The 19034-nt window shown below is 38.7% G+C and overlaps 1 protein-coding gene across 1 annotated transcript in view; it reads right to left on the minus strand.

The window, feature by feature from the left end:
- Positions 1-1938: 1938 nt before the first annotated feature.
- The window catches only part of CST7 (cystatin F), a 28620-nt gene continuing 11524 nt past the window's right edge, over positions 1939-19034 (minus strand). The window contains exons 2-5 of the mRNA XM_020987270.2: positions 8275-8394; positions 7497-7654; positions 3378-3494; positions 1939-2970 (exon numbers count right to left, since the gene is read on the minus strand). Of these exons, the coding sequence (XP_020842929.1) occupies positions 2893-2970; positions 3378-3494; positions 7497-7654; positions 8275-8394 (473 nt within the window). The 3' untranslated portion in view covers positions 1939-2892. The remainder of the gene's footprint in view (positions 2971-3377; positions 3495-7496; positions 7655-8274; positions 8395-19034) is intronic.

Here is a 19034-nt window from a genome sequence, read left to right on the forward strand (position 1 = left end):
GGGCTACTAGGAGTTTTATGGAACATAGGGAAGAACAATTTTGTCCTCTTGAGAGCAGCTTGTGACATACTAACACCAAAGACATATAACTTTTATAAGTGTGTGTGTGTGTGTGTGTGTGTGTGTGTGTTTGTATGTGTGTACATACGCGGATATTGGGGACATGTGTTGATCACTTGGACTTTAATAAAATGTTGGTTTAATGGGGACATTGGGAGTGGAGGAGAGAATTGTAGGGGGTTGCATAAGATGTTTTGCTTTGATATTAGTCACTTTGAGGTCTTTAATGAAAGACAATATTCCAGGTTAATTGTTCTGGTAGTTAGATTCTAGGAACTTCAGTGGATTAGATAGGCTCTTATGTATTAAAATAACTGTATAACAGTAGCTAGTAAATGAGTGGAAATAAAATGAGTATAAAGTTTGGTTTGGCAAATTATGATTTTCTGGTAATGGCTGGTTCACTTTATTTGCTGCTATTTACAATAATCGACGCCATCTGCTTATAGGTGTTTTGTTTCCTACACTATTACTCTGTTGCAAATCTCCCGTTTGGGGATAAGGCTGCTTCAGACTTTTACTAGCTATATGACTCTAGGCAAGTTACTTACTTGATCGTTTGCTTTCTTGGCCTAATTTTGCTCATCTCTGAAATGAAGACATTGAATTAGATGATCTCCAAGGTCTCTTCCAGTTTTTAAGTGTACATATTGATTTCATCAACATATAAAAGAAACTTGTGATTGTAAGTAAATGATTTATACCCTATAAATAAATGTTGCTTCTAGGGGACTTAGAAACAATTTTAAAAAGCATTTGGTTAAGGGCACGTGGTCACATCCTGTCCAACTTAAAATATAGCCATGTTTCTACATGGAAGAAAGAAATGGAAATTTATCAATTATAGTTAGTCAAAATCAGTGTTGATACTAACTCCATAGCTAAATTATATCATAGACTAGGAGCTGAAAAGTAGACATTAGAAGCAATCTTGTGTAATCCCCTAATTTTATAGATGATGTGAACTGAGGTCTTCTTGGCTCCTAACCCATCCCTTAATCCTCTATTCAGTGTTGCCTCATCCAGTTTTGTTGGCCTCATTGCAGAAATCAGCTGAATGATTGTCATATTGCTGCTAAGCTCTCATGGGGGCTTATATAAAGAATAAGGGGTGTGTGTGTGTGCGTGTGTGTGTGTACACACACACGCACACACACACATATACATGTATATGCACATACATATATACATATCTATGTATGCATATACATACATATATACATATTATGTATGCATATACATACATATATACATATGTATGTATGCATATACATACATATGTATATATTTTAAAAATGAAAAGCAGCAAGAGTTTTATCTTGACTTTGTAGCTATAACTTGTCTTGGTGGATGGTCTGAAAAAGAACCTTAGGGAAGTCAGGAGGAGCTCAAACTAACTCTAGGGTGGGGAACCTTAAGCCTGGAGGTCACATGTGGCCCTCTAGGTCCTCAGGTGTAGCCCTTTGACTGAATCTAATCTTCACAGAATAAATCACCTTAATAAAAGGATTTGTTCTGTAAAACTTGGACTCTATCAAAAGGCTACACCTGAGGACCTAGAAGGCCACATGTGGCCTTGAGGCCGCAGGTTCCCCACCCCTGAACTATACCATCATATCCAACCTCAGTTTTATGTCAGAGCAAAGAAGGTAAGGAACGCAGTACTTTGTGAAATTCTGTGTGCTTTCTTCTACCTGGAATTTCTTGTGCTCTTACTATCAACTTAAGGTTCACTCCTTTAAAGCTAGACCTTTTGGGTCACATTTTTTTTTCCATTTTTCTTTGAGAACCTTCAGCGTATATGTTGTCTTGGCGTTCAGATATTAATAAACATTTTATCTCCCCCTTTGAATCAAAACTCCTTGAGGAAACAAACCATGTTATGAATGCTATCTCACAAGTTTATTGTACTAGCCCATGTAAGACAAGTCATTTTAAAGTCAGTGCTTATTTTATTCTCATAAAATTATCAAGCAGCAGATAGTTTTTTTTCTCTAATCATTTTAATCTGATGCTAAGTCCTTTGGCTTTTACCTACAAGTCTGTTGAAACTTTTGAATGAATCAGAGTTGTAGCATACTTGTTAAAGCACATATATGCCATTCTGGTATGAGAAGACTTCCGTTTAGTATTCTTACTGTCTCATGCTGAGGCAGTGCCCTGAAGTACACTGTAGTAGTACAATTTATTTTTTATTTCTATTTTAGCTATTACTAGGACATAAGCTTTGGTGCCTATCAATTCTAATGGGCTCTTTTTTTGTTGTTTTTGGAAATAGTATTTTATTTTTTCAAATTATGTATAAAGTTAGTTATCAACATTCATTTTTATAAGATTTTGAGTTCCATATTTTCCTCCCTCCTTCCCTCCCCAAGACAGCAAGCAATCTGATATGGGTTATACATGTGCAATCATGTTAAACATATTTTCACATTAGTCATGTGAAAAAAAGAATCAGAACAAAATGGAAAAACCACCAGAAAGTAAAAACAAAAAAACCAAAAAAAGTGAAAACTATGTTTCAATCTGCATTCAGACTCCAGAGTTTTTTCTCTAGATGTGGATGGCATTTTCCATCATGAGCCTTTTGGAACTGTCTTGGATCATTGTATGGCTGAGAAGAGCTAAGTTGATCATCACAGTGTTGCTCTTAGTGTGTACGGTGTTCTCTTGGTTCTGCTCACTTCACTCAGCATCAGTTCATTAAAGTTCTAGTAGGCTTTAAGGCACAAATACATTCAAAGAATACAAACTGTCTGTGATAGGCAGAAAGTGAAGGTTGAGCTGAAAACCAAAACGCCATCTACCCTTTGGTTGAGGAGAAGCAAGAAATCACTGACAATGGAGAACAAGTATCTCAGTCTTTTGGAGCCAGGAAATGACCCAGACTTCAGTATAGCAAGTGAATGTCTGTAAGCAGATAGAAAATGTGTGAGGCATATGGTATTTCTAAGCCCAACAGCATATATTTTAATTAGCACACAAATACCTCAGGCACAGCCCCATACCAAATCACTTGAAGTGATTTCTAGTTGTTCTTTTCCCAGCTCAATTTTTTATGTAGAAGGGAGAAGATATTTATTAGATTGAAAGGAAATAAGTAGCAGTGCTTGCAATTCACCAAAAACAATGGAGAGTTTCCTTTTAATTTTAAGTGCCTTCCCACATTAAGGGTGGTTGCTGAAACCATGTCAAGTCAAAGACAATGTGACATGGTAATTTTATGATACACCCTGAAAATGATCAAGGAGTATACTGCATGCAAGGGACTCTGTGAAGAGGAAAAGTTAGAAAGTTAGGAAGATCAAGTGCCCTACCTGCTTTAAAGTTCTATCTGTTTGAAAGTCACAGCTGTCCAAGTTGTAATGTTCATTCTTCTTGCAAATTGTTCGGCTTATATGCATATCAATCATATATTTCAATCCTTTCACGAGCTAAATTGAATAAGAATAGGTTCTTGGATTATTTGTGGTAAAACGGATTTAGGATTATCCTTTAGGTGTTACTTAGAATCACTGATGAGAGGTTAGATGCCCTGTCCAAGGTTTGCATTGTGAAGGGAGTTAGGGGCTTGAGCAGCTAAATGACATTCAGAGGGAACACCTTGAGGAAGGCAACTGTGTATGCACTGGGCTCTGACCTTTGTGTTACACCGTGGTATTTTAGCCACGCAATCAATGGCTGTGAATTCACATGCAGTTACCCAGACCATCAGGTAAATCCAGTTGAGAGGCAGTGTGGTACAGTGGAAAACTGTGGAGAGTTTGGAATCAGAGGCCCTGAGTTCAACTCCTGCCTCTGACACATTCTGGCTATGTGACTGGGAAAGTCACTTAATAATTTAGTGCCCCAGGCAATTCTCTGAAACCATCACTTTCAGAACTGGTCTGCTTTGATAGAGGGAGTTTCCTCATCTGGAGTTCCTTATACCAATGAAATCAGAGGTTTAACCCCATCTCATGATAGATGAAAAGTATCATAGCTTGCCAATTCTCCAGCCTTTAACCATTCTTGCCTAGGTTCTGTGGATACTTTCTATTTTAGATACCCTACCCCTCATAACTCTATCAAGCAAGCACTTACTAAGTGCCTATGTCAGACAAAACAAACTGTTCTTAAGGATCTAACACTTGAATGGGGAGAGAAGCGCTGCAGACACTTTTTAGTTGTGTGACCCTGGACCAGTCACTTAACTTGCTTGCCTCAGTTTCCTCATCTGTAAAATGAACTGGAGAAGGAAATGGCAAACTACTGTCTTTGCCAAGAAAACTCCAAATGTAGTCATGAAGAGTTGGACATGACTGATGTGACTGAAGAATAACATACACAGAACAGGTACAAAGTGACATTGGGTGGGGAAGGTACTAATAGATGGGGAAATCAGGAATGACCTCATATAGAAGGAGGCACTTGATCTGAATCTTGAAGAAAAAAAAAGTATTCCAAGAAGTGGAGGTAAGGAGGGAGTATATTACATGGGTGTGGGGAATAGAATTAGGACATGGGAGTTCTATATCTGGAGCAGCAAAAAGGCCACTTTGGCTAAACTGCAGCATGAGTGGAAGGGAGTAATATGTAATACAGTTAAAAAGGCAGATTGGAGATGGGTTGCAAAGAGTTTTAAATGCCAAACAAAGGAGTTTATATTTAATTCTATGGATTTGGGATACCAATAAATTTATCAAGTAAAGGGGTGACATGGTTAGACTTTTGCCTTAGAAAAATCACTTTGACAACCAAGTGGAGGATGGATTGGAATAGGGAGATGAGGCAGGGCCACCATTAGTCAACTATTTTTCCTGAAATAATGTTGTAGCTGGGTGAAGAGAGAGAAAGGGACAAATGCAAGGAATTTAGAGGTAAAAATGATGAGTGAGCAACTGTTTGGATATATGAGTGCTGAAGGGTGTTACAGCTGCAAACCTTGGGTGTGGTACCCTTGATAAAATTAGGAAAATTTAGAAAAGATGTGGGTTTGGAGGGAGTAAATATAAGGAAGTCTGTTTTAGACATGTTGAGTTTCTACTTTAAACAGTCTTTCATCTCTGTGTAATCCTCATTCCAACTAAACTTATACTGTTTAGTTGCTGTTTTTCTGCCACAGAACTATGCCTTCAGTATTTCCCCTTACTTTTCTACTGTGGTGAAACAGTCAACTTTTGTGATGTAGGCTTCACTTGGGAGTTCACTATAACTGGTCATTTAATCCTCAGGGTATAGAAAACATATAATTGTCCAAGAATCAGACCGGTTTGTTGGATACCCAAAGCAGCCACTGCCCTGGAATACCTTATTTGTGTTTTTTCACTTTTAATCTTTATATCAATCATAGCTGGTCTTTTAATTCTCCTAAATATATGTGGAGATGGTAGCCCATGGCATTAATATACATGCGGGAAAAGTGGTGGTGATCCTCACCTCTACTTTTGAATTTCCCTTATAAAACATGAGACATTTTTGCAGAAGATTCAGATAGTACTTAAAGTGAAGAATTTTTGAGGGATTAAATAACTTCGGGGAGCCATCTCAATAGATCTTGCCTAGCTACAGCCAAATGCCTTTAAGAAGAGATAAAAGAAATTAGTTTAGCCTGGGTTATGTTGCCTTCCCTTAATTCTTCTGACTTTTCACTCCTTCTCTAAATGATGTTAAATTCTAAAAGAAGTTTGTACATTTGCCATGATTTGAAAAGAAAAAAGATTTTGGAGGTTTGAGGGTGGAGCAAGATAATTTGCAATTCTGTAAACCTTGTTCCAGGGTGAGTGGGTGGGTGGGGAATAATACTAGACATCCACTGAAAAAGGTAGTGGGATGGCATTTATGTTTTCTTAATCTGAGAATTAAGGACCTGGAATACTATGTTTGAAATAATTCCTTCCAAAACAAAGAAACACAAGGTTATAAATATATATATATGTGTGTATACACACACACACACACACACACACACACACACACACACACACACACACACACACACACATATATACACACACATATATACACTATCCTAAAAAACCAACCAAAATTCCATGAATGTAGTGCCAGAAATAATAGAAGACAATTTATTTGGCATCTTTTGGAAAGGAGGTGTTCCATAAAGATGGATTTTCTAGATAACTGATTTGAACCATTTTGGATGAGAATCTAAGAATTCTGTTACTTCCCTCCCTTCTTGTAGTATGCTGGACATAATTTAACTTTTTCCCAATTTAGAGCCATTATGAACATCTACACTTGTATAAAATTGTTAAAAAAAAAAAGGGATGTACCTATATAGATACTGAGGTAAGCTGTTTTCTCCCATATGAAGTAGCTCCAGATTACCCAGGTTCTTAAACCCTTTTGTCTGTTGGTTTTTTTTTTATATAGCTTTTCTTTCTTAATGCCAGCCATACTTTGGAGCCAGTTTAATAGCATTTAGCTAAATCATTATTCCTTCTTAGATCTCCTGTTTTGCTGCTTCTAATTTGCCATGGTTTGGGACATCCTGTATATGATCACAAATGATAGTACATAGTAAGTTTTGGGATGTGCTATAAGTTTTCTTTTAGCCACATCTTCCTGGGAGGTAGCTCCTATAGCTTTTATCCCTGTTTTACAGATGATGGAACTTGCACATAACCACATGGCAAATAAGTATCAAAAGGCCAAATGTTATCCTGGGTTCTTGACTTCATGAGCACATTCTTTCCTAGGATACAACATTCCCTCCAACCAAGTTTGTTGGAAGTGTATCTAAAGTAGAATCATAGATTAAAAGCTGGAAAGGACTTTGAGGGTCATCTAGCTTGACTCCCTCATTTTATAGGAGAGGAAAGCTAACTGAGGCCCAGGAAAGCTAATTGATTTGCCTACAGTCACACAGATAGTAATTAGCAGATTTGGGACTTGAACCTAGGTCCATCTGATTTTAATTCTAGTATTCTCTCTACTACGAATAAATAGGCTGTTAGTGAGGGTCAGTGCTCCAGTTTCATTGTTTTTTAACTGTTTCCAATTCTTTGTGACCCCATTTGGGGTTTTTGTGGCAAAGATACTAGAGTGGTTTGCCATTTCCTACAGATGAGGAAATTGAGGCAAACAGAGTTAAGTGACTCGTCCAGGGTCACACAGCTAGTAAGTGTCTGAGGCAAGATTTGAATTCAGGTTCTTGGGACTTTAAGCTCAGTGATTTATCCACTGCACCACCTAGCTGCCCCAAGGATCATTGGGTTCTCTTAATAAAAACTAACAGTTTTAGAAAATGACATTCTATACATTTTGGCTTCTTAGGGGCTTTTTTGGAGGGAGAGGATCAGATTGTTGGCCAAATTCTGGCTATTTGCAGTTTCTGGGTAAACAAAGCTAAAAATCCTGAATTTTCTTTTTCCTTAGGTTTTTCCTAAGGGATTGAGGAGGAGAATCCAGGACAGATCTTCAGTCAAAGCACTCACCTGCACCATTGCTTTATCTATGTGAAGTTCTTTGAATAAGAAGAGGTCATTTGTGCAGTTGTTAAACCTTTCAACTGCAAACCTGGCTGCTTTTTGAACGCCAGGGTCACTGGGTTTTATAAATTTGGGAAATCCAGGTTTCTCTCCAGCATCAAGGCCTAAAAGAGAAAAAAACACGTAGCCAGCCAACCACATTATTTGTAATGGAAAGGACCCCTCTGTCTATAACTGATATCACAACGTGATTTTCTCTCTCTTGTCCCCGAACTCCACCTCTTTCCTCCCACAACTATGCAATAGCAGGTGAGTCAGTCCTAAGGGAGATCTCCAACAACTGGTAGTTGGGATGAATTGAATTTTCACCACACATGGCAACATAGGGCCTTAGAGAAAAAAAAGGCAACTAAACCTGTTAATCATTTCCTGACCACTTGAAGAACCTCAGACAAACTTGTCTGTTTTAATTATTGTCTCAAGAATTACAAATTTGTATACACACACACACACACACACACACACACACCCTTTCTTTCCCCAGTCACCTACTGTAGTTTTGACACTACTTTTCCTTGCTAAGCACCTGCTAGTTATAGGAATAACCTCTGCTCTATTCAAAAGCTTATCTAAAACCTGTAAATAGAGACGAAATACATAGGCTTCCCTTGGGATAAGGGAAGGCCTTAGCTACTGACTCCTTGGGTTCAACTCCAGGGGGAGTCGGTAGTTTCTTTCCATTCCCACAACCACTTTCCTTGTTCAAATCATTAATAATTTTTACCTGAACTATTGCAGTAATTACATAATTGACCTCTTGGCTTCCAGCATTTCTCCTTTCTAATCCATCCTGTATGCTTTGGAACAGCCAGGTATAGGGGTAGGCAAGGTAGGCATTCATCACCTAAGACATAAAAAAAACCACTTTAATATTGGTTTGCATGTAAGAGGGGTAAAAAGGTTTTCCCCTTCACTCCATCTCCTCTGAATGCACCCCTATGGAGTGCTAAGCATCTGTCCTGGAACACTGTGTTCAGCTCTGAAGGAGTTGGAACTTTGGGATGATGAAGAATGCTCTAGATGGTCTCTTGGCTTCCCCTATCCCCACCTGCACAGCAGGGGTAGTAGATAGTAGGGTACTAGATCAATTTTAAAGGAGAGTTAGCCTCTTCTCTCTCCTTCCTCCTTCCCTTCTCTACCTCCACCTCCCACCCTTCACCAGAAATGGCCTCTGCCAAAATGTGGCTGCTAGAGCAGAGGGACTTGGTTAGGTGAGCTTGAGCTTCTATCTGCCTTTTCTGCCCTGTGTTTCTTTCTCTGAGCATAGGTGTCTGAACAGTGATCCTGAGAGATGGTGTTTCTAGGAGTGGCAGTTTGAGAGTTCAGTAGTCTAGGCCAGCAGCAGTTTTGTGGAGGAGATCCCTGTGTCAACAGCAGAGGGTAGTAGAGTTGGAAGGGCATTTTTCTCTTCCCCCACTCTCTCCTCCCCTACTCATCCCACAATTGGCCATGACAGTTTGAAGTGGAGACATCTGACTAATGGGGGACACCACATTCAGCACAGAACAGAAACACACCCTTTAGACAGACATGGACTCAGGGATAGTGTTCAAGCAGCAAAGAAAGGAAGAGATAATTAACTCAGGAGAACTCTCTTTGGTAATTGAGAGTCAAATTGTGAAGAGGACCAGCCCTTGGGAGCCTAACTAAGCAGAGATGCTGTTCCTGGAAAGTGGGGTGGGGGAGAAGCTTCATGAGGACTTTATGAGGAGAGAAAGGACTGTAGGGCCTTCTTTTTGTTGCTGTTTTTCGCTTAGATTGTAGTTACTATGTATATTTTCCTGGTTCTTACTTCATCCTTCATTAGTTTATGGATGTCTTATGTAAGTTCTTCATATCATTTCTTATAGCACAATAATATTTCAATATGTTTATGTGCCACAATTTATTTGGGGAGTGGCTAATCAATGGGCATCTACTTTCCAATCCCCAAAAAATGCTGCTATGAAAAAAATGTGGCTTATGTAGGACCTTTTCTTTTTTTCTTTTTTATCTCCTTGGAATATGTTCTTAGTGGTAAGGTTTCTGGGTTGAAGAATTTGGACATCTTAGTAACTTTTTACCTGTTTTGAAGAACTGAAATTGTGAACATACTTTCACTGTTTGGCAGGGAAGGGAAAATGGGAATAAACATTTATATAGTGCCTACTCTGTGTAGGTACTTTAAGGGCTTTTTCCCCCTTTTTTTTAATGACAAATATTATCTTATTTGATCCTCATAGCAACCTGGCGAGGTAAGTGCTATTATTATCCCCATTTTACAGTTGAGGAAACTGAGGCAAACAGAAGTTAAGTGACTTACCCAGAGTTCCACAGCTATTAGGTGTCTGAAGCCAGATTATCAGGTGGAAGACCAGGGAAATGCACTTTTTAAACTTAGTCTAGGATGTATTAATGACTTCTAGATCTGCTCCTCTACCAGATTAATATTACCAGTAATTAGTATTGCAAAGGCACTGTACTAATTGTGTAGCTTTTGTTAAAACCAGCTAAATATGGTTCATATTTAAGGTATTCCACAATCTGACTCTAACCCATATTTCCAAGTCTTGTTTCCTACTACTTTCCCACAAAAAGCTGAAGGTTTCGTTCAATGTAGATTGATACTCACATCCCAAATGCAGTAAGCCATCTTTGCTTTACCTGTTATTTTCTTTGTCTAGGATGGCCTTTCTTCCTTCCTCAACAATACTCTCCTCCCCAAACACCCAACAACTTCGCTAGCACTAACTGCCTCTTGAAATAACCCTCCTTCAAGATCCAGTTGAAACGCAACCAATTTCTTTTCCAATCAAAAATAATTCCTTTCTTCTCTAGCACTTAGTTTGTACCACTTATGTGGCACATGTTACCTCCCCTATATGACCAAGCTTCTTAACATTATTCATTAGACTTCTACAAATTTATAGCCCACCCTGGGTCTACCATGTTGTTTTGCAAAAAAGTAGGTGTCTGCACTACAAAGGGAAAGCAGTGTGTCTATCCTATGTGCTCATAGATTTCTTCACTTTCCCCTAATTCTTCAGATGGGGATAAACATGAAAGAATAGTGATAAGAGTTGTATAGGGTGGAGAGGCATGAATGTGCTGATAGACATCCCTGGACAGAGTATGCCCAATTAAGATGCTCAGTAAATATTTGTTGAATGAGTCAACTCCTTTGGCTCTTTTTTTCCTCTTCTAGGTAAGGTTTGATTTGTTTTTGGGGGTGGGAGGAAAAGGAGGCAAAGAGATACAGAATAAGGAAGAGGGAGCAAGAAGGGTGAGAATCGTTTTAAGAGTTAGATGGCCAATGATCTTTTTCCTCATCAGGGCCATGTTTGAAGGAACAATGGAAGCAGATTGCATCTGCAGCTGAATTTAGAGAACTCACTTTTGGCTGTTATTTACCCACATTTCTTTTACAGTCATAAATTCAGGTTATATCAAAGGTGGGGTCTCCAGAAGCACCACCATTGTGGAAGAGGCTCTTAGCCTCTAGAGTTTCAGCAAATTGATCAAAAAGCATGCGTCCTTTTAGGAGGACAACAAAAACACTTGAGTACATACACAATTAATACAAGGAGATCAGGAAAGTCTACCTATTGTATATATATGTATGTATACGTATGTTGCTTAATCAGAGTTTTGAAGGAAACAAGGAATTCTGAGAGTTGGAGGTATGAAGTGCATTTTGGGAATGGGGGACAGAAAGTATAAAAGTGAGGAGATAGGAGATGGAGGGTTGCTTGTGAGGAACAGTGAGGAGGCCAGTTTGATTGGACCTTAGAGTATTAGAAGTGCAGTAATGTATTAGAAGCTTAGAAATGTAGGTTATGAGAGACTTTAAGATAGAAACTTCATTTTCCTATTGATTCTCTGGGTAAGAAAGCAGTAGGTACCATCTCATGGTCTCTCATCCTGGTAATAGTCTACTCAGGGAGACAGTGTTTTGTTATGGAAAGAACACTGGACCAACGGTTGAAACTGGGTTTCGCTATCAGCTCTGACACTAGCTGTGTGATTATGAACAAGTTACTTAAATTCTCTGGGTCTCAGTTTTTTCATTTAAGGAAGATAAAGGCATTGGACTCTAAGGAAATCTCTAAGTGCTCCTATACTTCCAGATCTTATGACCTGATATCTCATTGTAACATGGAGGTGACCCTGAGTTCTTGAAAGCTATACCACTGGAATGTAAGTTCGACAGGTCCTAACAAACTGGGAAGGACCTTGTAATAGAGGGTATATCTATTGTTCAAGAACTAGTCTAGACAAGTTAGAGAAGATCGTCATCAGTTTGGTTCAAGAATGACATTTTTTGGGGGCCATGGGTATGATTGAAGACTATTTGGTATCTGGGTGGCACATTGGATAGAGTGTTGGAGTCAGGATGACCTGAGTTCAAATCTTGCCTCAGAACTTACTAGCTGTGTGACCCTGGGCAAATCTCTTTGTCTCTATCTGCTTCAGTTTCCTAATTTATAAAGTAGAGATAATACAGTTATCTCTTTCATATTGTGGGGGTTAGGGGCATGGTGCCCCTGCAGTCTGGAAAATCCATGTAAATTTTTCTGGCCCTCCATACCAGAGAAGAAGTCTGAATTATTATGGTATTAAAAGATAAAATATGTTGATATTATACAATACTATATATATATATATATATATATATTTTTTTTTTTTATGCATTTCTGTGTCACCTGCTGGTCTTCATCTGTCATCCATAGCTTCAGCAAAACTCCCCAAAATTCTATGTGTCATCTACAGCTTCAGCAAAACTCCCGCAAAATTCCCATTTAATTTCTTATGCCGACCTGCAATGTATTGAAAATGCAATGGGGAAAGTCATGATGTGGATATCTGTAATAGCAGCTACCTTACAGGGTTGTGGTGAGGATCAAATGAGATAATATATGTAAAGCACTTTGCTACATAATGCTAGTTTTAATATATTGTTATAATAACAATAAGTTGTTATTATTATTAACAACAACAATAATAACCAAAGGAATAAAGAGGCAGGGATTTGCGTGAAAGGAGAGAATAATGACACTCAAACATTTCATCAGAAAGGATAATGAGATCAGAAAATTTGGGCTCCTCACCATTCTAGGCAGGTTGGAATAAACAGGAGAGACACAAAGAAACTGGCTTCAGAAAGGATAGAGAGCTTTGGGAGCAGGGAAGCTGGGTGGTCAGAAAATAAGGAATAGGGTTACAGAATTTAAAGTTGGAAAGAGACAGGGTTCAACCTAATGCTCTCATTTTGTAAATGAGGAAACTGAAGCCCATAATCATATACAGACAGTGACAAAATGTTCAGTCTCAGGTTATCTGACTCATGTATTGGGTATATTATTGGGGGATTCTTTTGGTGTGGGGGTTGGACTAAAAGAGCTGCTGAAGTCCTTTCCTACTCTCAAATTGCGTGATTCAATCACTCTAAAGCCAATGTTCATATCATTACAGAGAGAAATTCATTTAGAGACCCTGTTTTGCCTTTGAGAAATAAAAGGCACTTTAATATATGAAGTATTGGACAAAGGGACCTGGATGCTGTTCACCTGCTTATTGCTTTAGAGTCTAGAAACTAATTCAGAAGAGTTCAGAGTTAAGTCAGTAAGTAAGTCATGCCACAATCAAAATGCTTTGTTTTGCCAGGAAGACAACTCCAGGGAGGCAGTGTGGCCTAGTGGAAATAGCACTATATGTAGTCAAAAGACCTGACTTCAAATTCCAACTATACTGCTTTTTATCTAGAAGACCTTGGCAAGACACAGAACCTTTTCAGTTTCCTTCTTTGTAAAAAGAGGGGGTTGGATTTGACGACCTTTAAAGGTCTCTTCTATCTCAGAATCTGAGTCTATGATCCCTAATGGGTAATCGCCATCTGTGGGGGATGATCCTCTGGGTTATGGGAAGTTACAGGTGACTGCTTTTCAATGTCCAGCTAAAACAGTGGTAGTGGGCTTAGTCTCTCTGAGAAGCTCACAAATTCAGAATTAGCCATGGAAAGAATCGGACTTACTTTCTTCTTTTTTCCTTTCCTTTATACCTTCTACAGGAAGTCTTTCTTAGTTCTCCTTAATGTTTATGTCCTCCCTCTGAGATTATTTCCAGTTTATTCTGTATATATTTTGTTTATATCTATTACTTGCCTGTTGTCTCCTCCATTAGACTATAAGGGTCTTGAAAGCAAGGACTAGGGTTTTTTTTTTTTGTCTTTGTATCCTCAGCATTTAGTATGGGATCTGGCACATAGTAGGTGCTTAATAAATGCTTCTTAACTCGACACCCTTGATCAGTTACAATATTCAAAGATTGCATGTGAAGACTCTTTGAGTACTTGAAAACACCCACTGTGTTGCTTCTCATCTTTTCTCCAAGCTAAACATTTTTAGTACCTTGAAGTGGTCTTGATGTGATGTGGATTCAAGACTATTAATCCTCCTTCCTCAATTAGATATCAAGCCTAACATGCTGAAAAGGGAAAATTTGGACAATCCTGAGGTCCTAAGCAAGCCCTCTGTACCCTCTAAGTAGATTTTATAATTTTTAGCATTAGATACATAAAGCTCTTTCAATGGTGGCGTAACACAAGAAAAGGATTTGTTTTGGTTGTTTTTATGGTTGTCATAGCCTTATCAACATCTATAGAAAGGAAAAATATTGGTTTCAACCCTGCACTCCCTAACACCCACCCTGAATGCAGGCCTTTGAGTACCAATGTGTGGTTTCAGTCAGTCAAGATATGTGTTAAGTTCACAAAGGAAGGTGCTCGGCTCTGAGGGTGGGGGAAGTAGAGGGTCTTCTTTAGAGACTTTTCAATATTGCCTATGGGGTGGGTGGAAAGCCCCCACTTAGAAGTTAGATCGCTAGCTTGTGAAACCATTCATATGAAAGGAAATGATGACAGAATCTCCTCTTATTATGCCACTTTCTTAACCACCTCTCCCCACCAGAGATATTTGACAACTGGTAACTTCCTTGCAGACTCAGGCATCTTTGTCCTTTTTTATATTTTATGCTGCTCACGCATATGTGTAGAGGTAAAAGAAGAAAGTAAGTAATTTTGTATTGTGTCAGGGAAGTTCTTTCTCAGTTCAATATCTCAGAATTAGAAGGGACCCCAGAGATTATCATCTAGTCCCACCTATACCTGATCAGGAATATCCTCCCATATGGGCAACATATCTGGCGGGAGTGGGAGTGGGGGTGGGGGTTTAGGAAGACAGCAGTGTCATTAATGGAACTAGAAAAATTGTAAGGAAAAACAGCTATATGGAAGAAAGATGTTAAGTTAGGTTTTAGATATTTATATTTGAGGTGCTGGTAGAATACCCCAAGATGAAGAAGCAGTATGATATAATGGAAAGAAGACTAGTTCAAGGAGTCAAACCCTATCTCTGCTACCTGTGTGATCCTGGACTTCTCTCTGTGCCCCAGGCTCCTTATCTGTAAAAGATGATGGACTAGATGTTTTCTTCTGTCTCTTTGATCTCTCATTCCTATAGCGAGATTATCACTGTTTTCATGGTGACTTTGTGCCTCTCTAAATTTCAATTTATTATTAAGCATTTACTATTTGCGAGGTGCTTCTAATACCATGCCAGAAGAAATAAAAACGAGGTTATATGGAGAACAATTGAAGCAACATTTCTGTTGAATTGAAGCAAAATATCTGTCATATTGTGTGTATTGATGACAATAGAAAATAAGAAATGGGTAACATGTACAGTCATCATTTCCTAAGCAAGTTTAGGAGAAGTAAGACACCAAAAAGAACCTAGAGCAGGAGTGGGGAACCTTCAGCCTTGATGCTACATGTGGCCTTCTAGGTCCTTGGTTGTGGCTTTTGACTGAGTCCAAGTTTTACAGAACAAATGCTTTTACTAAGGGGATTTATTCTGTGAAGTTTGGATTCAGTCATAGGGCTGCACTTGAAGGACCTAGAGGGCCACATGTGTCCTCCAGGCCGTAGCTTATGCACCCCTGGGCCCTAGAGTCAGTCAGCAAACACTTGATCTTTGTCAAGCAGAGAGATATAGCAGTCAAGGGCAACACTAGTTTAAGATACAAAACTGTTTGTAAAATCTTATGTAGGAAGTTGGATTATTATGAGCAGTACTTCATCACTATGAGCAGTCAAAGAAAAAGCAAGTTTTCAGAAAGCTTGGCAAGAGACCCAACCCAAGCCAAATCATCATGAGGGTCATTAAGGGATGAAATTGGAAGAAAAATGGATAAAAAAATGTAGAAATAATTGTCAATATTGCTTCTCTCCATCTCTGACAGTACAGTCACTTTTGTACTCTTGTCATAAGCCCTGATGTGTTTAATAAGGAAGCAGAAATAAAAGAAAAAAAAGAAGAGTAGCTGAACTGGAGCAAAGACCTTGAGTGAAGTTCTAAGTTATAGAGTGTTGAGGGATCTAGTCCTAAGATAGAAGAGTAAAAGGAGGATGCCCAATGCTTGGAAAAAATCTTAGCTGATATCATTAGCTGATAACTCATATGCCTACTTTCTCATCTCTAAAAATTCTTTATGAAAATAATTTACAGGTGCATTGAGACCAGCCTTGATGAAGGTAGAGCAAAATATCATCTTAAAGTTTCCCTTCAACAATGCAATTTCCATACATATGTAAAAGTCATACAGGATTCCTTGACAGATTCAACAAGAGAGATTACTTTGTTTGATGACCCTCTGGATCTTAATATCAAATGAGGCGTAAAACAAGGAGATGCATGCTTGTAAAAGTTGTTTGCCACCGTCATCACACAGAGGCCAAATCAAAGAGGGTTGGTATGGTCCTTTGGGTGTGTCTGTTTACAGATGACATTCTGCTGATGTCATTGAGCAAAAGAACACTGCAGAACCTCCTAAATAACATTTAAGTCATTCAAAACAGTTTGACCAACTATCCTTAGAGGAAAAACCAAATGGATGAAGGATGCCTATTATATTCCTAATTCTTATATACTGTTGGAGTGATAGCCCCATAGAGCTCATCCATTAGTACATATATCTTGGACAGACATTGCCAGTGGATAATGGGATGGGTCCAGAATTGATTCCAAGGGGAAAAGTAGAATGGTTTGCCTTTAGAAAAATATGCAGTGCTTTTCATGTTCCCAAGCTTTTCCCTGAAACAAAAAGACTCATATCGTTAATATTTTTTTTCTTCTGGTGATGCTTTGTGGTTGCAAATAATGGAGTATTAGAGTCTCTGAATAGTTGAAAATGAAGTTCACTTTGTGGTGGACATGCATGAAGAGCTGCATGGTGGACATGAGTAGGCCAGAATATGTTACTGATAAAGAAGCAGAGGAGAGAGATATAAATGATGTCTGGGAAACTTAGGACCATAAAAAGATGGGCTAGTCCCATAGAAAAGTGGGGAATAAATGATGAATGGCCTAGGTGTTCTAATGGTAGCTATGAAATATATAAAGACCTAGAGGAGGGCCCCCAGAATGTCTGGTAGACCTCTCCATGAAGGGTTTCTATACAGAAATGAATAAGGGTCAAGGAAATGAGAAGATGTGGATGTGTTATAACACACACACGTACATGCATACACATAAATACATATATATGCATATGTATATATATGCATGTCAATATAGCAGTGCTATCAAATTCAAATAGGCCACTAAGCTGTATGTAAGGAGCCCTGTTGGCCACATATTGACTTAGAAAACCACATGTTAACATTATCTATGTACTATTTGTGTTTTTATTTACTTTGTTAAATATTTCCCAATTATTTTTTAAACTGGTTCAGGATTTCTGGAGTGTTGTGGGCCATGCATGTTTGACACCTCTCTCATCTACACTGTTAGAGGGAATATTGATGAAATTGCAGATCCAAAGTATGCGGAAGGAACTTCCTAGGCATCAGAGAAACAGGACAAAACCAAGCAGAGTCTTTCCCTTCAATGTGGTAGCAGGGGCCACAACTTTTTTACAAATAAGTCAATACAGTTCCAGATAGTTTAGGAGAGAGAGAATACTAACATCTAGGGGATTAGAAATATTTTTGCATAGGAGAAGTAACTGATCTAAGTCTTGAAGGAAGCCAGGAGAGAGGGGAAGAGGAAGTACATTATAAACATTGAAGATGGCTTGTGAAAAGACATGGAGATAGGAAATGGAATGCCAAATTGAGGAGTCCACTTTGGTTGGAACAAAGTATGGGAAGGGGATAACATAAACTAAGTCAGACCAGAAGGAACAGAGCCATATTATGAAGTTTTTTTTTCCCTGGAGTCAGAGGTCCTGTACCTTAAGTATGGGAGTACCCCAAGGCTCTGTCTTCAGTCCTTGTGTCTTCTCTTTCTACACACTTTCTTGACAACTTCATCAATTTCAATGGGTTTACTTATCTTCTCTATACAGATGACTTACAGATTTATGCATCTGATACTGGTCTCTGCCCTCAGTCCTACATCTATTGGACATTTCAAACTCAGTATGTCTAAAACAGAACTCACTATCTTTCCCTCCAACCATATTTCTCTTTCAATGCTACCTCATTACTATTAAGGGCATCATTCTTTTTCTACTTACTCAAGTTTACAATCTTGGTGTTGTTTTCTACTTATCACAGCCCTTCATCACATATCAAATTAGTGGCCAAACCTTGCTGTTTCTACCTTTACAAAATCTTTTAGTCTGAATCCTTATATTTACTCACTCAGGTACCACCTTCATTCAGGCCTTTATATCATCTTGCCTAGGCTATGGCATTGGCTTCCAAATTGGTCCAATCCATCTTCCATAAAGCTACCAAGGTGATTTCCCATAAACACAGACATGACCATGTTACTTTCCTGCTCAATAAGTTTCACTGGTTCTGTGTTGCCTCTAGAATAAAATGTAAACCCCTTTTCAGCTTGGCCTCATCCTTCATACTCCTCTTTCATCACTCTGGTGCAATCTGTCCTTTCTGTTCTTCACACACAGTGCTGTCTCTCATCTCCTTGCTTTTTCATTAGTTGTCCCTGATGTCTGGAATGCACTCACTCCCTCCTCACCATTACGACAAAGAGAATTCCTCTTTTCCTTCAAGATACATCTCAAGTACTACCTTCAACATTAAGCCTTTCCTGATCCCTTAAACAGTTAGCATCCTCCTTCTCCAACTACCTTGTATTTATTCTACATACATACATATTGTTACTCTTACAAAAAGTAAGTTCTTTGAAAGTAAGGATTGTCTTGTTGTTTGTATTTGTATCTCACCACCTAGTCAAGGCCAGGTATGTAGAAGGTCCTTAAATGCCCATTGGCATTCTGAAGAGCAATTTGGAACTACGCTCAAAGAGCTATAAAACCGCATACGCTTTGGTCCAGCAATACCACTTCTAGCTCTGTATCCCAAAGAGATCATAAAAATGGGAAAAGGACCCACATGTACAAAAATATTTATAGTAGCTTTTTTTGTGGTGGCCAAGAATTGGAAATTGAGAGGATGCCCATCAATTGGGGAATGGCTGA

Source organism: Phascolarctos cinereus, unplaced genomic scaffold (genome assembly GCF_003287225.1).
Source record: "Phascolarctos cinereus isolate Bilbo 61053 unplaced genomic scaffold, phaCin_HiC Scaffold_2;HRSCAF=192, whole genome shotgun sequence".
In the NCBI taxonomy this organism is placed as follows: domain Eukaryota; kingdom Metazoa; phylum Chordata; class Mammalia; order Diprotodontia; family Phascolarctidae; genus Phascolarctos; species Phascolarctos cinereus.